The sequence below is a fragment of the Suricata suricatta genome, chromosome 17 (assembly GCF_006229205.1).
Source record: "Suricata suricatta isolate VVHF042 chromosome 17, meerkat_22Aug2017_6uvM2_HiC, whole genome shotgun sequence".
In the NCBI taxonomy this organism is placed as follows: Eukaryota; Metazoa; Chordata; class Mammalia; order Carnivora; family Herpestidae; genus Suricata; species Suricata suricatta.
The window spans coordinates 40,055,967-40,074,715 of NC_043716.1; the positions used below are offsets into that span (position 1 = coordinate 40,055,967).

General features: G+C 56.0%; 2 protein-coding genes across 2 annotated transcripts in view; both read right to left on the bottom strand.

The window, feature by feature from the left end:
- Positions 1-5,853: 5,853 nt before the first annotated feature.
- PPY (pancreatic polypeptide) lies at positions 5,854-7,415 on the bottom strand. Its single transcript, XM_029929172.1, has 4 exons — positions 7,344-7,415; positions 6,405-6,595; positions 6,157-6,228; positions 5,854-6,007 (listed from the first exon to the last, which is right to left on the bottom strand). Exons 2-4 carry the CDS (start codon positions 6,593-6,595, stop codon positions 5,983-5,985), a joined length of 288 nt encoding a protein of 95 aa, XP_029785032.1. The 5' UTR covers positions 7,344-7,415; the 3' UTR covers positions 5,854-5,982.
- A 7,093-nt stretch (positions 7,416-14,508) lies between these two features.
- PYY (peptide YY) overlaps positions 14,509-18,749 on the bottom strand; it is a 6,229-nt gene continuing 1,988 nt past the window's right edge. The window contains exons 2-6 of the mRNA XM_029928767.1: positions 16,403-16,570; positions 15,609-15,737; positions 15,065-15,252; positions 14,893-14,973; positions 14,509-14,729 (exon numbers count right to left, since the gene is read on the bottom strand). Coding sequence (XP_029784627.1) covers positions 14,705-14,729; positions 14,893-14,973; positions 15,065-15,252; positions 15,609-15,737; positions 16,403-16,570 — 591 coding nt within the window. The 3' untranslated portion in view covers positions 14,509-14,704. The remainder of the gene's footprint in view (positions 14,730-14,892; positions 14,974-15,064; positions 15,253-15,608; positions 15,738-16,402; positions 16,571-18,749) is intronic.

Sequence of the window (18,749 nt, forward strand, 5' to 3'; positions counted from 1 at the left end):
TTCTTTGAAGGTCATGACTATATCTTATATACAGGAGGGGAGGGGACCCAGGAGACTTGCAGAAGAAGAATTCCCAGGACTGAGTCCCACGTGGGTCTGTGAGGGGCAGAAGAATGGAGGATGCTCATTCCAGAAAGAAGGAGGAGCACACAAGCAAGGGTTGGGGATGGAGAGGGAGGTATGAAAGTGTAGAGCTGTTCAGGAGGCCACTGGAGTATTTTTTAAATGTTTTATTTGTTTTTGAGACAGAGAGAGACAGAGCTTGAGGCAGGGAGGGGCAGAGAGAGAGGGAGACACAGAATCGGAAGCATGTTCCAGGCTCTGAGCTGTCTGCACAGAGCCCGACCCGGGACTCGAACCCACCAACTGTGAGATCATGACCTGAGCCAAAGATGGATGCCCAACCGACTGAGCCACCCAGGCACCCTAAAAGGCCACTGTAGTCTTAACAGGTGGAGAGTCAGACAGGTACATTGAGGGAAGAACCTGTCCATGACCAGGGCATGTGCCTAAAGAGAGTGGATGGAAATGCAAACATCCAGGCCAGGGGAGCGATAAACTGATCATGGTACATCCTCTTCAAGGAGCAGTACTACTCGGCAATAAAAAAAGAACAAATGGGGGCACCTGGGTGGCTCAGTTGGTTAAGCATCCGACATCGGCTCAGGTCATGATCTCCCAGTTTGTGGGTTCGAGCCCCACGTTGGGCTCTGTGCTGACAGCTCATAGCCTGGAGCCTGTTTCAGATTCTGTGTTTCCCTCTCTCTCTGCCTTTCCCCTGCTCGCACTCTGTCTGTCTGTCTCTCTCTCTCTCTCTCAAATATAAATAAACATTAAAAAATTTATTAAATGGCCGATATGCCTGGCAATATGGAGGAATATCAAAAACGTTGTGCTGAGTGAAAGAAGCCAGACACAAAAAGGACAGACTGTTTGAGGCCATTTACATGAAGTCTAAACAGGCAACACGAATTTATAGAGATCAAATCAGTAGTCATTTGGGGCCAGATGAACTGGAAAGGGGTAGGAGCGAACAGGCTCAGACGATGGAAATGTTCTGAATCTTGACGGTGGGGGTGGTTACACATTTGTCAAAACTCATCCGACTGTACACTTCAATAGGCGAATTTTATTGTGTTTAAATTATACTTCTATAAAGTTGCTTTTGAAGGTTTATTTTTTAAGTGGGCTGTGGTCACATTGTGAATGACCTCAAATGTCACGCTAAGAACTTTGGGTTTCATTCAGGAAATAATGGAAGGCTTGTTAGCCAAAGTTTTTTCAGTTTGCTTTGGTTTGGCTTGGTAGCAAGTAAAAATCCAAATTAAGATAGATTAAACAAAAGAGGGGATTTCTCTGAAGGGTCCTGGAGCAACTCACAAAACTCAAGGAAGACTGGGGGCTGGAAGCTTAAAGATCCATCTCTCAGCTCTGTCTCCCAAGAGCACCATGACCTAGCTTTGGTGTTTCTCCCCATAGCTGAGGACACCGTGTTCAGAGAAGCAAAGTGACTTGTCCAGGGACACACAGCTAACCAGCTACTATGTCAGGCTTGGAACCCAGGTCATTCTGATACCAGTGCCTGTGTCTTGACCACCAGACCTGGAGGAACAAGGAAGAGTTTACTCAAAAAGGCTTCTAGGAGAAACAGAACCAAGCAGATGGATGGAGAATGCAAAGGGGGTAAGGGGCGCAGAGCATGGTGAGAAGCCCCACTCAGAGCCAGGCATAGTTGATGGACCAGAGGACTGGGAAGTGGTCTAGGGGGGCTCCGAGCCGCAGATGGCCTGTATCCCGAGGGACAGAGACAGGATAGCTTTCCAAGAAGATGGGCCTGCTTCTCCAGATCTGAGCCAGTCTTGAGCTTGCATCTGAGCCCCAAGAGCCTCAAGTCATCTCATAGCTTTTCTGATCCTGTTTCCTCAAATGCAAAAGGAGTTGATGATGCCTGCAAAGTGTCACTAAACATAGAGACGCTGCAGCAGAGCGCTTCCCCGGTACCTGGCACTGAGTCACTGCAGTGATGATCAGTCACTAGTCTGTAAATATGTACTCTACAGGGCTGTTCTAATATTTTGTGATTGCGATAATAATACTCAGTGCTCTCTGCCTCCTGCCCCGTCCTGCTCACCCCATCAAGCATTTTCCCTTCTTCCGCGCCAGCCAGGAAGGAGGGGAGATGAACACCATCTCTCAGAACTTGACAGTTCCTGGAATGAGCGAGTTGGTCGAGAAGAGGGAGAGACTGAGAGTCCTCGGTACCTGAGGGGTTTGTGAAGGCAGCTTGGGTCCTCAAAGCCAAGGCTGTAAGAGGACACATCATCTGAGCCCTTTCAGGAATGGGGCTTGTGCCTAAGTGAAATAAAAGGGCGCGGGGGGGGGCGGGGGGGGGCTCAGTCAATGAAGCATCCAACTCTTAACTCGTGGGTTCGAGCCATGTCATGTGACACCCCGAGTCTCAGTCTGCTCCCCCCTCTCCCTAGAGGCCGGCTCCCCGCTGCGCGTGCGCGAGCTGGTCCTGGTGTGCCTGGTGCTGCCGCTGCTGTGGCCCCGGCCGGCCCAGGGAGGAGCTGTGACTGCCGCAGCTCCCCCCCACCCCACTCCCCATCCCCGGCCCAGGGCGGCCGAGTGGCTGTCCAACTTCGCCCACTTCACCAAGTACCTGTAGAAGCTCTTCAACAGCAGGTGGGCGGGGGAGAGAGCGGGAGGGAGGGATGGGGAGTGGGGGAGAAAGCGGACGCCACCCGCACCCCCACCACCGCTCCTGGCCGCCCATGATCTGTGCAAAGACGAGCTCCCCAGTGTGAAGTCGAAGGACAGCAAGAAACCTAAAAACGTTAAAAACACAAGAATGCCGCGAACGCCACAAAAAACCCACCAGCAAACCCCGTGAACCGGCTACCAGAGAATACCACGAACCGCACCCCCATCAGAATTCCAGGAAACCCCAACCGCTGACCTCCTCCCAAGGCCCCAAGGTAGGAGAGCTGCAGGCCGGCACCTCAGGAGCTGGAGCAGGGAGCCAGAGGGAGGAGCGACAGAATTAGGAGAAGGTTGGGCTGGAGGGAAAGGAGGGGGGGGGCAGAGACTTCCTTCTCCAGGCTGGACCTTGACCTCCAAGTGCCTGGCTCAAGTCGCAGGCCCACCTGCTTTGTATTCGGATTCTGTGGGGGCCTTAACTCCTGCTTGTCTCCCTCCCTCCACTCCCCCCCACCCAGTTAGAACAATAAAGAGAAATCTTTCTACTGCTTTGGTGACTTCTGGGGGGTGACTTCTGGGGGCCACAGGCAGAAGGAGACCTGCCCTTCAAGGGGGAGAGGAGACCCTGGAGCACCTGCTGCCAGAGAGAAAAAGACCTCTCCTGCAGGTCTTCCTGCCTCCTCCCTGCCGCCCAGCCACCTGCCCACCTGCCCTCACCTTACATACATACACCATTGAGGGGGGTGGGACTCTAACTAGAGGGGAACAAAGGTGAGAGGAGCTGATCCCAGCAACCTCAAAGGAGGGGCTTCAGTCACTACCTGGTCCTCCTACCACACACACAAGCTTTGATGCTAGCCCGGGATGTCCGGATGTCCGTGTTGGCAACAGAACAAGCCTCAGTGCCTTTGCTTGCCCATCAGGGTAAAGAATGTATCCTGTTTCTTCCTGCAGGTTCTCCTCAGCCCCTCTGGCAATGACCAGAGCAGGGCAACAGGCAGGAGCCCAGCCGGGGCCTGTCCCTGAGAAGCTGGGGGCGAAGGTGGCACTCTCCTCTGGGGGTTGGGGGCCCTGAGGCCTGGCAGGGGCAGCGGCAGAGGGCAAGTGTGTTCTGAGCAGGATCCTCATTCCTGCCCCCAGGAAGTGTCTACCTCTCCGCCTGCTCAAAGCCTATCCCCTTAGCTGCCAGAGAAAATTCTGGGGCTTCCGCCTCTGTCACCCAAACTCAGACTTTGTTCTACTGAAACCAGCCTGCTCCCATCCACCCTCTCGGGTCTGAGCATCACCCCCAGCCATGCATTTGCCTCCTAGCTGCGTCCCCTCCAGCTCGGTGCCTTTTCGGGCCTGGTTCCACTTTCACAGACACAGCGAGGCTTGAGGGAAAACATGTTTGTGGTGTCTCTGTCTTTGGGGTCAGTGTGAGGTGCTGAGCCCAGGAAAGTGGATCCTCTCATCCATCAGACCCACAAGCCCCATCACTTCCGGCAGAGCCTGTGGGGGAGGCAAAGAGAAGCTATTCCAGGCATATGGTCTCCTCAGGACCCACCTCTGCCATGACAGTTCCTTATCCACTTAGGAGAAGGAGAGAGAGACACGCTCCCTCCCTCCCAGTCTCTCTTTCTCTCTCTGTGTCTCTCTGTCACACACACACACACACACACACACACACACACACACACTACCCCATCCCCACCTACTCAGAGTCCCCAAGAAGGGCAAGGGCTGGAGAAGGCCACTGGAGACTGGAGACTCATCTTTAGTGCAGGCCACCCTGGGGCAGGGTCCGGGGCCTCAGCCTCCTGGAACCAGAGCATGGAAGCCACAGACTGGACTCCTGGTGGGGGGGACTGGGACTCTGGGCTAATCCAGCCTCCTTCCAGAAGGCCCCACTCTCCCTGCGGCCTCCTCCCCTCCTGTAGCTGCTACCTCAGGTCCTACATCAGAACTTCACTACTTCTCCATGTTTCTGGTTCTTTCAAGAGGCTTCCTTGTCGTCACCTTGGAAAGCCTGCCCTCCAGAGCCGCATCCAGGAGCCGAATGGCGTTAGCCACCATCACCCACTTCCAGAAAGTGCAGCTCAGCGTGTTTGAAACACACATTTCCTCGATGCCCATCTTGCCAGCCTGCTTCGTGGGCGCAGCTGGTGGGCCGGGAGCTGCAAACCGGTCTGCCCCTCAAAAGCTCCCATTTACTAAGCATCTAGGTGGGTCAAGGACCACACTAAGAGTTTGATGCCCGTTATTTCACGTCACGGTCACCACCACCCTGTCATTCTTCCCAATCTACAGATGAGGAAGCTGAGGCTCAGGGTATCGCCCTGCCCCAAAGCGCACAGACAAGAAGTGTCCTGGAATCGGACCCAAGTTCATCTGGTTCTACAGCCAGTGCCGTAGCCCCATATCATTACCTTGCAGTCTGCGCAGCGCCTTGAATAAGCGGCTGCACCTCTCTGAGCCTCAGTTTCATCCTCTGTAGAGCAAGGATAACAGTATCTCCCTCACTGGGCTGTTGGGAAGGCTGAATGTGCCTTTTCCCAGCAGTCTGCCCATGAATCCATCTCCAGATCCCTCCGGGTCACAGTCCCCCCTCCACCCACCGTGCTTCTGCAGGGCCCCATTCCCGCCCCAATGAGCCATGCTTCTCCTGAACATTCACAGCCACGTGTCTTTGGCCTGTCCAGGGAAGGGGTGGCCCTTAATGCCATTGATGCAGCTGGTGACTTAGCACCAGTCATTCCTCAGGGCTGGACCATCACCCCTGCCCTCATGTCAAGGACACTTTAGTATAAATTAGTACTTCACCTATTGCCTGGGCATAGGAAAGAATTGGTTGGGGAGACCGTACGTTTAGGGACAGGGCTGTCATCAGACTGTTGGCCAGAAAAGTCCAAAGTGTTGAAATGGGAAGATTCAAGCCTCACTGACTTGCTGAATGGCCTTGAAGGAGTTCCTGCCTCCCCCTGGGCCCACTCCCCTGTGAGGGGGAGGAGGAGCCGAAGGGCTCTGATGACCGCACGGACCACAGATGTTCTATATCATGGACAATACCCTCCCTTCCCTCCTTTGCCTCCCTCTGCCCCCCTCCACCTTTCTCTCCTGAGCATGGGGCCTGCTCCTGCCCCCACCAGGATCCACAGAGACACAAAGAGAAGCTATGACTTTGATTTGCTTTATTTAGTCTGGGGCAGGGGAGCAGGGAGCAGGCTTTGGCCATTGCCAAGGGCGCAGAGGGGAGAGCTGGGCCAGCACTGCCCTTGGAGCCAGAGGAAGCAGGCAGTGGCATTACTGGTCCATCAGGCTGCGCTCCCTGTGAGGGGAGGGCAAGACATAGTCGCGGTGGATAGTCCCTGTGCCCTTGGGACCCATCGGGCCAGCCCTGGGCCTGTATTCTCCCCTCCCCCCATCCCCATGTCAGCCCCAGGGATCTGGGCACACACAGCAGGGAAGCAAACCTACCTGGGGGCAGCTGCACGGGGGGAGCCCCATTCCAAGATGTCCAGTGTTTCTTCTCGGTCTCTTTTTCCATACCTGAGAGGGGAGAGGCAGGGGGCGGGAAGACCCGGGCCCAGGGGCCCGCCCACTGGCCTCAAGCCTGCTGAGGGCCCAGGGCTCCACCCTGATGCTTTCCCAAGAGTATGGAAGGCTCTGGGCTCCCGGGCCAGGGCCGCGGGGACGGGCTCTCCCTCCCTCTCGAGCGCACGCACCTGGGCCGGGTCAGCATATTGATGTATCTGCGGAGCTCAGCCGCATACTGGGCCATCTGCTCTGGTGTGGCATTGTCCCCCGGGTACACTGGCTCCAGCGGGGCCCCCCGGGCGCCCAGCGGTGGCTGCAGCAGCAGAGCCACACAGGCGGACAGGAGCAGCAGGGAGAGGCAGCGGCCGGTGACGGGCATCTGAGGAGCAATGAGCGGGAAGATAGAGGCAGAACAGAACCCGCTTGCCCGACCCCTTGACCCGTCGCCCATTTCTCCAAGCCTGGGACAAAGGCGCCGAGTGAAGGGCTATTCGGACCCGACCGCCCCACCTGCTAGACACTGCCCTAGTGAGCACGGACAGCCGGGTCATGAGCTGCCCAACAGTCAGAGCTCAACCAGGACCCTGGCACAGTTGAGGCAGAGAAAGTGGGGGACATGGGGCAGGAGACTCAGGACTCGTGACATTCAGGGCCTTGTGGCTCAGAGGAGACAGATGCAGGGTGGGTGCTCAACGACTGCATGGGAGCACGCAGAATGAACTTGGGAATCCAGGGACGGAATTCCACGACCTGTGGGTCTGCCGCCCACCCCCCAACACCAGGGTAGACATCCAGGTACAGGTCCCGGAGAGGACACCATTGCCTGTGTCACCCTCAGCCGATAGGCATGGTTGCACACTCGGACCCTGTCACCCACAAGGTCAAAGTCACTCACATTTGAGCGCATGGCCACCACCCATTTCCTGCACATGTTTTCTGCCTTCTAGTCTGCAGACTGGTCTTCCAAGATGATAGATGCGTCCAGATGTCGAGCCAGCCCCAAGCAGGCCCTCAGACCTCCTGCCACCCACCCCTGCTCTGCAAAACAGCAAGTCCTCCCCGCCCCCCAAGCCCTAGGCTTAAGAAGCCTGCAGAGGCTGGCCACCACCCCGGTGGAGACCACTTACCCTGAGTCCTGAGTGACGGGCGCCGATGGGTGCCCTGGCCCTCAGCCGTACCCCCTTTATAGTCCTCAGCGCCCCCAGAGTCCCCGCCTACTGTCAGCCTCTCTCACTCCCCAGCCCTCCCCCCTTCCCCCACTGTCTCCCTGGTACCCACAACACCAGCACTGGAGCCAGGGTCGGGAGGGGGACAGGGCAGTGTGTGGCTGTCAGACCAGTGGCATAAGAGGCAAAAGCAAACAGCAGTAAGTCTCCTGTGGGCCCCCACCGCCTTTGGGCACCAACACATGCTTGGTTCCAGAAGGATGTGAGTTCTAGGATGACTGAACAGCTCTGGTCAAAGGCCTTGGGACAGCCCCCCAGGCCTCCCACAGATTAACTGAAATTCTCAAGAGATATCCCTCAGGGTGTAAGATTAAGGCCATAGCTATGACACTCCAGGACAGAGTCTGGACTTCCCTTACAGGTCGTGATTAGAACAAAGCGGGAACAGGGGTGGGTCCTTAGGTAACTAGACAGGCAGGGCGAAGCCCACTCCCCACAGGTGTGGAGGCTGAGCATGAACATTGGTGTGACTGGTGTCAGGGAAATTGGTGTGGGGGCAGCCGGTGCCAGACCCATTTCCCCAGAGCTCCTTCCCAAGGCACTGATAAAGTCAGCATCATTTGTTAATCCTTGAATTTTCTAACATGTTCCAAGCCCAACCACCTGGCTGAGTCCCTACAACAAACTCCTTGTACGAATTCAGAAACTAACTCAGAGATATTAAGTAACTAGCCTCAGGCCACATAACTTGTGCTTGGCAAGTCCAGAGTTTAAAACAACATCTAACTCCAAAATCTGGACTCCTTTTTTCCTAAGTGGGGCTGTCGAAGTATTGTTATAATTTCCCAGGTTTTGGCAGAGAAATGCGAGGCTCACAGGGGGAAGAGACTTGCCCAAGACCACAAGGCTGTCTAAGACTCAAGCTCTGGCTTAGAATCCCAACCCACAATCCCAGCAGCACCGCCTCCCCTCCAGCCCCAGGAGCTGCTGGGTCTGCCCCGCTAAACGCCCCTTCCGCAACCCCAGCCCCATCCCCAGCTCAGGCCCAGGAGCAGTAACTGGCTGGGTGTGAATGACACACAAAAGCCTGAGTAGGGCGCAAAGGACGTTTTGCCCCCGAGACTCTGCTGCCCTGGTTCAAGACACCACGCGTGCCTGTGTTGTGTGCGAGAAGTCGTAGAGGGTGAGGGCTGGAAGCAGGGATCTAATGGGCTTAGACGTCTAGATCTTAGCTCTGCCGTTGGCTTGGTGCCAGCCTGGGAAAGAGTCTTATTTTAGGGGCGCCTGGGTGGCTCAGTTGGTTGAGCATCCAACTTCAGCTGAGGTCATGACCTCACAGTTCCTGGGTTCAAGCCCCACTTCGGGCTCTGTGCTGACAGCTCAGAGCCTGGAGCCTGCTTCCGATTCTGTGTGTCCCTCTCTCTCTCTGCCCCTCCCCACTCATGATCTGTCTCTGTCTCTCAAAAATAAATAAATGTTTTTAAAAAAATTTTTTAAAGAGTCCTTTTTTAGCCTCTCTGAGTTTTTATTTTCCTCAAGATAGTGAGGATAAAGCAAGTCTCAGTAAATGTCAGTGTTCTGCCTTGTTTCTTTCAATTCTTTTTTTTATTTTATTTTTTTTTAGTTTTTATTTCTCTCTAGAAAGGGAGAGAGAATCCCAAGAGCCCAACTCAGGTCTCGAACTCCCGAACCACTGTGTGGTCATGACCTGAGCTGAAACTGAGTTGGACGCTTTCCTGACTGAGCCACCTAGGCGCCCCTTGTTGCTCTCAATTCTGATTTCTGGTAACAAGAAGAACAATAATGCTTCACCCATGACAGCTCACCTCCCAAAAGCAAATTTGGAGGTGGGTCTGTTTGGGCGAGCCCTGGCCCTGGGGGTCCATTTTGCAAAACAAGGGTGAGGAGGCTGCAGAGGCTGCCTGTGCCACGAGGGGGCGCCAGGCTCCAACCGTAGTTCGGAGGGTCTGGCCTGCCGCAAGATCACAGCCCGGTGGGACCTGTTCCGGTCACCACCCCTGTCAGGACTGAGCCCCTCCAAACAGAGGGTAGATCTAGGGATTGACCTGAGTGCAGGACCACTTAGAGCTTTGTCTTGTGCCTAAAAAAAGACTTGCATTCCGCCCAGTCAACCGAACCTATAGCTTTCAGTTTTCTCCTTTGCAAACAACAGAGTCCCCTTCTGGGTCCTCTCGGTGATGTTGGGACAAAGAGGAAGACACGGGGCTCTGTTTTCTAGGCTGTGTGGCCAACTCCAGACCCACGCTTCTCACTCCTCCTCCTTGCCTGGAGCCCCGCTGAGAGGAGGCCCCAGGTTCGTACCTGCAGGCAGACCGAAGGAAGACGAAAGAGCCCCTGTCCTCCTGCCCAGCCGCATGCCCTCTAGGACACGGAGGACGGCCACTGGGCAGCATTGGGGGTGGGGTGACGGCTCTGCTGAAAGCAGGTGAGGGACACCCCAGGACACACGGGGTCACAGGGTGAGGCCGAGAACACGGTAGCAGGCAGATTGGGGGTCCCCACATAGGTGACCAGACTGCAAGGGCAGGCATTTGACCCACATCGCATCCTCCATGCCTACTTCTCACAAGAGGGCCTCCAAGGTAGCCTGGCCCGGCTCATAGGCCGATGTCTGATTCCTGCACTGGGTGGCGGCGGCAGAGGTGTGGAAAGGCAGCTGCCCCCAGATGCCAGGAACCCAGGGGGGACCCCTATTCCCTGGAGAAACCCTTAGGCTGAGGATAGCTGGTAGAGCAGAGCCCAACGCAGGGCTCGAACTCCCGAACCACTGTGTGGTCATGACCTGAGCTGAAACCAAGATTCGGACGCTTTCCTGACTGAGCCACCCAGGCACCCCTTGTTTCTCTCAATTCTGATTTCTGGTAACAAGAACAATAATGCTTCACCCATGATAGCTTACATCCCAAAAGCAAATTTGGAGGTGGGTCTGTTTGGGCGAACCCCCCCCACACACACACGCAGCTTGAGTCCCCTTCCCACGCCCTCAGAATCAACGTAGGCCTGACTAAGAGCGCAGGTCACTCATTTGGAATTTGGACCCTCCCCCAATGTCTCTCTTCCTGAAGATTCCATCTGCATCCAGGGCCCCTGCCGCACAGAATTCAGCATTTTTCCCTTTGTACCCACAGCACCTGCAGAAGCAAATCCCATCCTTGTCAACCTAGATTTTTCCTAAAGGGGGGCTGGATGAAGAAAGAGGGGGAGGTTCCCCCTTGGGGTAATTGGAATGGAGAGTAGTCACCTCAGTTTGGAGAAGGGACAGAAGTTGAGTAGGAGAGTAGAGGATGACAGAGGCTGTGACTAAGCCTGTGTCAGGCTGTGCCAAGCTGACCTGGGCTGTAGATTCAGCTGTTACTCCTCATTAGCTCTGCCACCCACCAGCTGTGTGACCTTAGGCAAAGCACATAACCTCTCTGAGTTCACTTAAAGTAGTGCACTCTTACTATTGCCATTCAAGGTGTAAGTCTCCCTGTATAACCAGCGAAGAAGTACGTGCAGTGAAAGAAGACGATGAGGCCAAAGTCACACGGCTGCCAATGGCAGACAGGACTCGAATCCAGATCTTTTGTCCCTGAAGCCCCTGCACCAGCCGTGGGTTCCCTGCTATCGAAAGGGCTTGTGGAGGAGACCCCTGTGTGACAGCTCAGATTCAGACTACAGAGATGGTCGGGGCAGGGAAGGAGGTTCTTACAGGAAATGAGGCTTGAGGTTGTCTTGTGGACAGTGGGAGAATGCTATTCCGCGGAAGTAAGAACGTGGCAGTGGGACTGAGCAGTTGGGGGGACCCAGGGAGGTTTGTGGGAGATGCCGTCGGAGGAAAGGTGTGCTATGCAGAGCCTTGGGTTTTGGGCACAAGAGTTTAGCCATAACGGCTAGTGGAATCAGAACTGGCACATGATGGGCTCTCTTACCTCTGTCCCCAACTCTGTGACTTCCTGCAAGCTTCTCCCCATCTCAGGACCTGGGACTCACATCTGCTTGATGAAGAGATGGACCCAAGTGATTTCCAGATGATGTTCAAAAGAGATCGTGTTTGGAACAGACAACGCGAGTGGCCCCAATACCCACTCTTTCTCTTTCCATCATAGATGAGCTTGGGGGCCTTGGCAGTATAGTGGGGAGCACAGCTGCCTTCCATGAAGGAGCCTGAGGGGCGCTTGGGTGGCTAAGTCAGTTGAGCATCTGACTTCAGCTCAGGTCATGATCTTGTGAGGTCAAGCCCCGCATCGGGCTCTGTGCTGACAGCTCAGAGCCTGGAACCTGCTTCGGATTCTGTGTCTCCTCTCTCTGTTCCTCCCCCACTTGCATTCTGTCCCTCTCTCTCTTTCAAAAATAAATATTTTTAAAAATTAAAAAAATAAATAAAATGCAACTGTTTATGGGTTGAATGGTGTCCCCACCTCCAAATTCATGTGTCAAAGTCCTAACTCCCAGTACCTCAGGATGCAACCTTATTTGGAAATAGGCTCATTGCAGATGTAACTAATTAAGATGAGGTCAGAGCAGAGCAGGGTGGACCCCTACTCTAATAGAGATGCTGTGTTTATTTTATTTTTCTAAATTGTTTTTCACATTTATTTATTTTTGAGAGACAGAAAAAAAAAAAACAGAGAACAAGCAGGCAGAGAGAGAGGGGGAGACACAGAATCCCAAGCGGGCTCCAGGCTCTGAGCCATCAGCACAGAGCCCGATGCGGGGCTGGAACTCACGAACCGGGAGATCATGACCTGAGCCAAAGTCAAATGCTCAACTGACTGAGCACTCCAGGTGCCCCGACTGCTGTGTTTAAATAAAGGAGTGATTTGGACACAGATACAGACGTACAGAGAGCAAAGACGAGGTGAAGAAATAGGGAAACCATCGACAAGCCACCGAGAGAACCTGGAACAGACCCTTCCTCCACAGCCCTGCCAAAGCCTTGGTTTCAGGCTTCCAGGCTCCAGAACTGCTTCTAAAGCACCCAGTTTGTGGTCTTTTGTCACAGCAGCCCTGCCGCCCCCTCCTGGTTCTCACCCTGACAGCCAGTCACCTTGTAGGTCCAACCACCCTTTCCCCCCCAAGATTATGCGGGAGGGGCCACCACATGTAGGTCCGGGGTCAACAGACGCAGCCAAGCCGCCAGCCAGCAGCCAGCAGTGGCCACCAAACACGTGAGGGAGCCTTCGGGCATCAACCCCAGGGGTGCCCTCAAGCCACTGCATGAAAGACTCCAAGCAGCAGGGGCCGAGCTGAGCCCTACCCAAGCCTGACCCACAAAATCATGAGTGAAATGAAGAGGTTGCTTGAAGCTGCTAAGTCTTGGGGTCACTGCCACGCAGCACAGTGACAGCATGCCTGTGATTTCCCCTTCCCTCCCCTCCCGGACTGGAACACAGAGATGGTCAAGGGCCATCTTCAGTCGGGGATGCCACAAAATAGGACCCTGGGCTTTTGGACACCCTCAGGGAAGGGAGCTGCTGACTCCCCAGATGCCACTTGAATTTTGAAAGAAGGTTCTGTCTTGTTTAAGCCACTGCTGATTCTGCCTCTATTTAAAAAGCCAAATCAGGGATGCCTGGGTGGCTCAGTCAGTTGAGTGTCTGACTTCAGCTCAGGTCATGATTTTACAGTTCGTGGGTTTGAGCCCCGTGTCGGGCTCTGTGCTGACAGCTCAGAGCCTGGAGCCTGTTTTGGATTCTGTGTCTCCTCTCTCTCTCTGCTCCTCCCCCACTCACACTCTGTCTCTCAAAATGAAATAAAGACAAAAAAACTTTTTGATAAAAATAAAAAAATAAAAAGCCAAATCAATGTCCTCACAATACGGTGTGTGTAAACGATGCCCAGCACATGAGGAACTGCTTCTTTCAAAAGGTAGCTGTTATTGTCCCCATTATCACACCGGAGGCCCCTCTGGCTGCCACACTGGTGGGGTCTGGTTAATCCACCGGCTCAATACGCCAAGCGAACAGGTGAACCTGTGTCACTGATGATCAACCAGACGTGTCAGACTGAAATGGTCTGTGGTCGTGTATGATTCACGGCAGTGGTCTCTTCCATCAGCCTCAGACTGACCAAAGCTCTCCCAGGCGGCCACGGACACAACACAGGCGCACGTCCGTGGCCACCGCTCTGGGTTCCCACTGGTCCTGTCCTGGTGCAGGGGGAGTGGGATGGGAGGAACGAAGAAGGGGGCAAACTGACATGTAGTGGGTCTCAGCTAATGACAGTACGGTAGGGAGAGAGAACCAGAGACCCCAGCTCTACCCCGAGAAATCAGGAGAGGCTTTTGGGAGGAGGCGAACGCTACCCTGAAGATGTTTTTCAGACAGCAGGGAGGGAAAGGGCTCTGCAGGCAGGAGAGTAGATTCGGTCTGTCACCGGTACAGAGTGGTGAGGGATTTGGGTCAGACTCCAGTGTAGACATCTCAATGCCTTCAGCCTTCAGTGTCTAGTCTAAGGAAGGGTAGGGGGTGGGGGGAGTGAAAGGTGCACCAGAGGGTGTCCCTCCAGCCTTGTCACCAGGGAAGCACAGTTAGTGACGTAGCCATTGAGTGGGAATTCGGCCATGTGGGGGAGGGCCCTGCTAAGGGAATGGGTGGCCCCCACACTCCCATTGCCCCTCGTGCCCAGGGAGGGGGGGATGTTAGAAATGACCCTCCCCCACACCCACCTCACCCCCAAAATGACTTCCTCCCCATCCTGTCTTGGACCCCACCTCTACTCCCAGCCACCACGGCCCTGGAGGTTAATAGCACATCTCCTCGGGGTGACTGCCCTAGCCCACGCCCCCAGCCACCTGCATCTCTGCGGCACCTCTGCCCCCATCCTAGGCGGCCTTGAATACTCCCTCCCACCCCAGCCCCCATCCTACCTCAGCTCTTCTTCCTGCTCCTCCCTGTCAAGAACTTTCATCCTGCCCCACTTCCAACCCAACAGGAGAGCACCACTGAGGTCCCTTGCTTGGGCCACAGTGTCTTCCCCAAGCTCGGAGCCCAGGGAGCCCCCAGCCCTGTCCTGGGGAGCCTTTTGTCTGCAGCGCCCAGTCCTCTCTGATGCCTCCACTCCCCACCCTGGATGCCACCTCCGCGAAGGCGAAGGGAAAGGAAATACAAACACACACATTCCGTTTCAGTGAAATTTGCTCTTTATTTGGGGAGCAGGGAAAGACCACACACAGCCCTCCAGCCCAGGGAACGAAGACCCCATCCAGCACCCCCCCCCACCCCGCATCAGGCGCAGCAGGCAGAGAGGATCCGGGGTCAGGAGCAAACATGCAAATGAGGTCGGTACAGCTAGCGCATCTCCCAGGAGGCCTTGGGGTCTCACCACGTGTATGCGCCTTCTGGCCTGTACGGAAAGGAAAGGGTATGGCTCAGAGGCCGGTCTCGGATCTGGGGAGGCGAGACTGGGGAAAGCGCTAGGTGGTGGGGCCCGGTGGGGCTCCGTGGGGCCGCACAGCGCGGACCGAGCCCCAGGGGACACGGTGTGCGACCAGGGGGGGTGCTTTTACCGTGACTTGACCCGGCGGTCCCCGCCTTCGGGGAAGAGCAGTTTGGAGAGGACCTCTTCGGGGCTGTCGCGTTTCCCGTACCTGGGGGCGGGGTCGGAGGGGCGGAGTCAGGCGCGGGTACGCCCCCCCGGGCATAGCGGGCGACAAGACCCTGACGGGTGCACGCGCTCACCGCTGCCGAGTGACCAGGTTGAGGTAGTGGCGCAGCGACGCGTAGTAGCGGCTTAGCTCCTCCGGCGAGGCGTCTTCGCCAGGAGCCTCGGGTTTGGAGGGGTAGGCGTGGACCAGCGCCCCCAGGCAGGCCAGCAGGGCCAGCAGCACTGTGGCCACGGCGGGCCCCGGCCTACACACCATCACCATCTGGAGAGGGGCAGTGGGTCGTGGGCCATCCCAGCCTCGACACCCGACAGGAGGCTGCCTGTCGTCGGGCCCGCGTTTCCCCGGCCTGTGCAGCACTGCCAACGGACCAAGGCTAGGCTACTGGCTCGCCGTGTGTGTGTTCGGCCACTGCCTTGTCTCTGCCTCAGTTTCCCTGCCAGAGAGGCACAAGCCCTGCCGGCCTCCCCAACCCCCACTCGTGCTGCTCAGAACAGTAGCTAGAGATAAAGGGCTATGCCGGCCACTCAGCCCCAGTTTCCACCATCTCAGCCTCAGTTTCCCCACAAAATAGCCCGGGTTCCCCGGCAACAGGCCATTCCTGGTCCCGGGCCACTCACAGCGACAGCTCTGGAAGCGGAGAAGAGCAGGTGGAAGGCGAGCGGGGTCCCAAGGGCTGGACTGCTGCAGGTCGGACTGTGGCCTCCTCCTCTGCTCAGCGCTTTCTCTGCGGGGCTTATATCCCCGGCCTGGGAAGGGAGGGGGAGTCTGAGGAGGGGGGGAGCTCAAGGCCCTTCCTCCTCCTTGCCTCCACCCCCGCCACATCGCTGAGCTTACACACCCAGACAGTGCGTGATGTCTCCACCTTGCAGGAGATGAGGGGCGGCCACCAGGCTCAAACACGGACTCTGGACAGAGCCCTGAGCCCCGTCTTCACCCCATAGCCCCCCAGTGGCAGGTGTAGCTTCCTGAGGAGGTGAAGCATTTGTATCCAGACTCCTGGGGCAGCCCCTAAGCCAGGGATGAGATTCCATCTTCCCTAATCTGCCCCTGGGTGGGAATAAGGGGCGTAGCCTGGACAGTTTAGCTACAGCCAGAGAGACCTCCGACTACTCCATGGAAAACGCAACCTTTTCAGCCCTGGCGCGGCAGCACCTTGGAGAGGGGCTGAGCGGATCTGTGGGGAAAGCCTCTTCCTGCTCCAGGTGGGGTGAGAGCTATAACCTTGACTCTTGACCTGCTGTTTATGATCCCAGAGGAGAGGCCTCTCTGGACACCCCAGTATGTCCCTTCTCTGTTAACGAGTTGGGAAGAGGGTTGAGAGGAGGCGGAGGCCAGTCGCCACCCCCGGGAGCAGCTGAGTCTGCCACCCTGGCACCCAGCCTGGCACACACAGACCCCGGCCCCAGCAGACCTGGCACAGAATCCCCTCCACAGCAGTTTGCCCCATCCCCATCCAGGTGTCATTCAGGCACTGGCGTCTTCGGGGTTGAGTGATCCCGAGGCTGCCCATGCACGTGCCACTGTCCCCAGCCCGTTGCCGTCTCCACCGGGCTCTGGAGCAAAGATCCTCACCCAGGGCCTTGGAAAGAAAGAGGAAGGGATGACTGTTTGTTAGGCACCTGCTGCGCACTGGGCAGAACAGGATTTCCACACAACAACACAATGAGCTGAGTTTATGCCCATTTTACAGATGAGGAAACTGAAGCTCTGAGAGAGGAGGGAACCCAGGATTCAAACAGAGAAAAGGGCTGGGGCAGACCACTGGAAGAGGCCCTCTCACCTGAGGGCAGAAAGGCTCACGACATGGGATCACTAACCATAGGGCTCAGAAGCTAGCCATGGGAGCAGGGGAGGGGAGGCTACCCTTTCTGGGGCCAGCCGCATCGGACCTACCTGCCCCCACTGGGAAAAGGGAGTTGTCGGGGATGTCCCCCTAAAGCCCTTTCCAGGTCCCCCTCTCCCCCACCTGTCCAGAGCCCCCAGGGCTTCCCGGTGTCCCATCGGCCCCTGAGGGCAGGAGGGGCCATCTTGGTGGTGGGCCAGCCCCTCCGCCCCCTAGGACAGATGGCCGTGGGTGTTATTTTTAGAGCTCTCTCAAGGTGGAGAGTCTTAGGCTCCCTCCATCAAATTTTTACAGGTTCAATCACCTGCACTCTCCGGAAATGGTTCCTTAACAACTAGTCGGGGCCCACGGGCCATGCACCTGAGCCAAGGCAGCTGAGCGTGGAGGCGGAAGAGGGGACATGGACCCTATACTCAGAGGGAGGAGAAAAGTCATTCACCTAAAGGGCAGGGCTCAGCCTTGTTCTCCAGAAACCCCAGCCTCAGAGGAGAGTCATGGCCATATCCTTGGGGATCCCCAGTCAGAGGGGAGGGGAGCAGCAGTATCACTGGAGGGGGGGGCAAACCGAGGGAGGAGGCACCCGCGATGCCTGTAGAGCCCCTGTCTGGAAAGTTCCCAGGACACAGGGACAGAGAGGAAAACAGAGGGATAAGCCTGGGTCCAGTTGGGGCAGTGGACAGCAAAAATAAGAGAACACTCTTCCAGATGGCCATGGAAAGAAAGAGGCAGGTGCTCACTCTTGGGATGAAAAGGACAGCTGGGGGTGGAGGGGTTGCCAGTTAGGGCAACTGTAACCCCAGGGTCACAGCTTAGACCAGGACTCTGCAGGCTAAAGGGGGCGAGGATATCTGAGAGGAAGGGGGTTAGGGACACTGCAGCTCCGGCGGGGGTGGTAACAGGGAGTTTCTAGTGTACTGATCCCGGGCAGAGAGAGACGACAGGGATTGTGAAATGCCCAGTGGGACTTGGTGGCCTCTCTGGAATCTTCTCATGTCTTGGGGAATATGGGGACTGAGGTTAGATGGGAGCAGAGGAGAAACAGAAGCCAGAAGGCCTTGAGGAAGGCCTGGATTCAGGGTACAAGCCCTGAAGAAGTTGCTTCCCTATTTACATCAGAAGGTCCCTTGGGGCAAACCTCCCTCGTCATGACCCGCCCTCCGATTCCACTTCCCAATTACAGGGCAAGCCTATTGGTTCATTAATCACCACCTCCTCATTGAAGTTCATTAACTTGCTCATTAGTGGGGAGGATGTCTCAGCCCTCGATCAATGGGCTCAGTTACCCAGCACCCACACACCCGCCACCGCCATTGACTGACCCATGACTCAGTCACTGTTAGACGTGTCTGGGAAATGGGGGTAAAAGGAGAAACTTCAAAATACTTGTTATTGTAGACTTAGGGCCAGCACCTGCCTCCAACCTGTCCTCAAAGGGTAGAGGGGACAGAATCACTGTTCATTTCCAGAACACCTAGCAAGGCCATTCCAGGGGTCAGGGAGGCAGGCTGAGCAGTCCCCTTGCCCAGTGGGCTCAAGGGCCACTCAACAAGATAAAGTGACCCATGCCAGGCATCCCCAGAGGCTTGGCATTCTGTACCCACCGCACCACCCATCCACTGTCCCCCACTTCCTGCCACATAAGGGCTCTCTGTGATGTACCACACACGGGGCAGCACTAGTCCATTGCCTTCCACCCACAGCAAGACCTCAGGCCCAAGGCCCTATGGACGGCAAATTGCCATGAAGTAAAAAAGAGTCAATCCTTATCCAACAAGCCCTTATTAAGCCCTTCCTTGGTGGCAGATGCCATGCTAAGCACAGAGGACAAAGCAGTGAACCAACAGGCAAAATCCTTGCCCCAATGGGACTTACATTCCAGAGGCAGGAAATAGAACATCAGTAAAGAAACAAGAAA

Excerpts from the sequence above, each read along its gene's own strand:
- PPY (XM_029929172.1), bottom strand. The coding sequence starts at position 6,595 with ATGCCCGTCACCGGCCGCTGCCTCTCCCTGCTGCTCCTGTCCGCCTGT. Across the intron at positions 6,229-6,404 it reads AATATGCTGACCCGGCCCAG|GTATGGAAAAAGAGACCGAG; the intron begins GTGCGTGCGCTC and ends CTCCCCTCTCAG. Across the intron at positions 6,008-6,156 it reads CCCCGTGCAGCTGCCCCCAG|GGAGCGCAGCCTGATGGACC; the intron begins GTAGGTTTGCTT and ends CTCCCCTCACAG.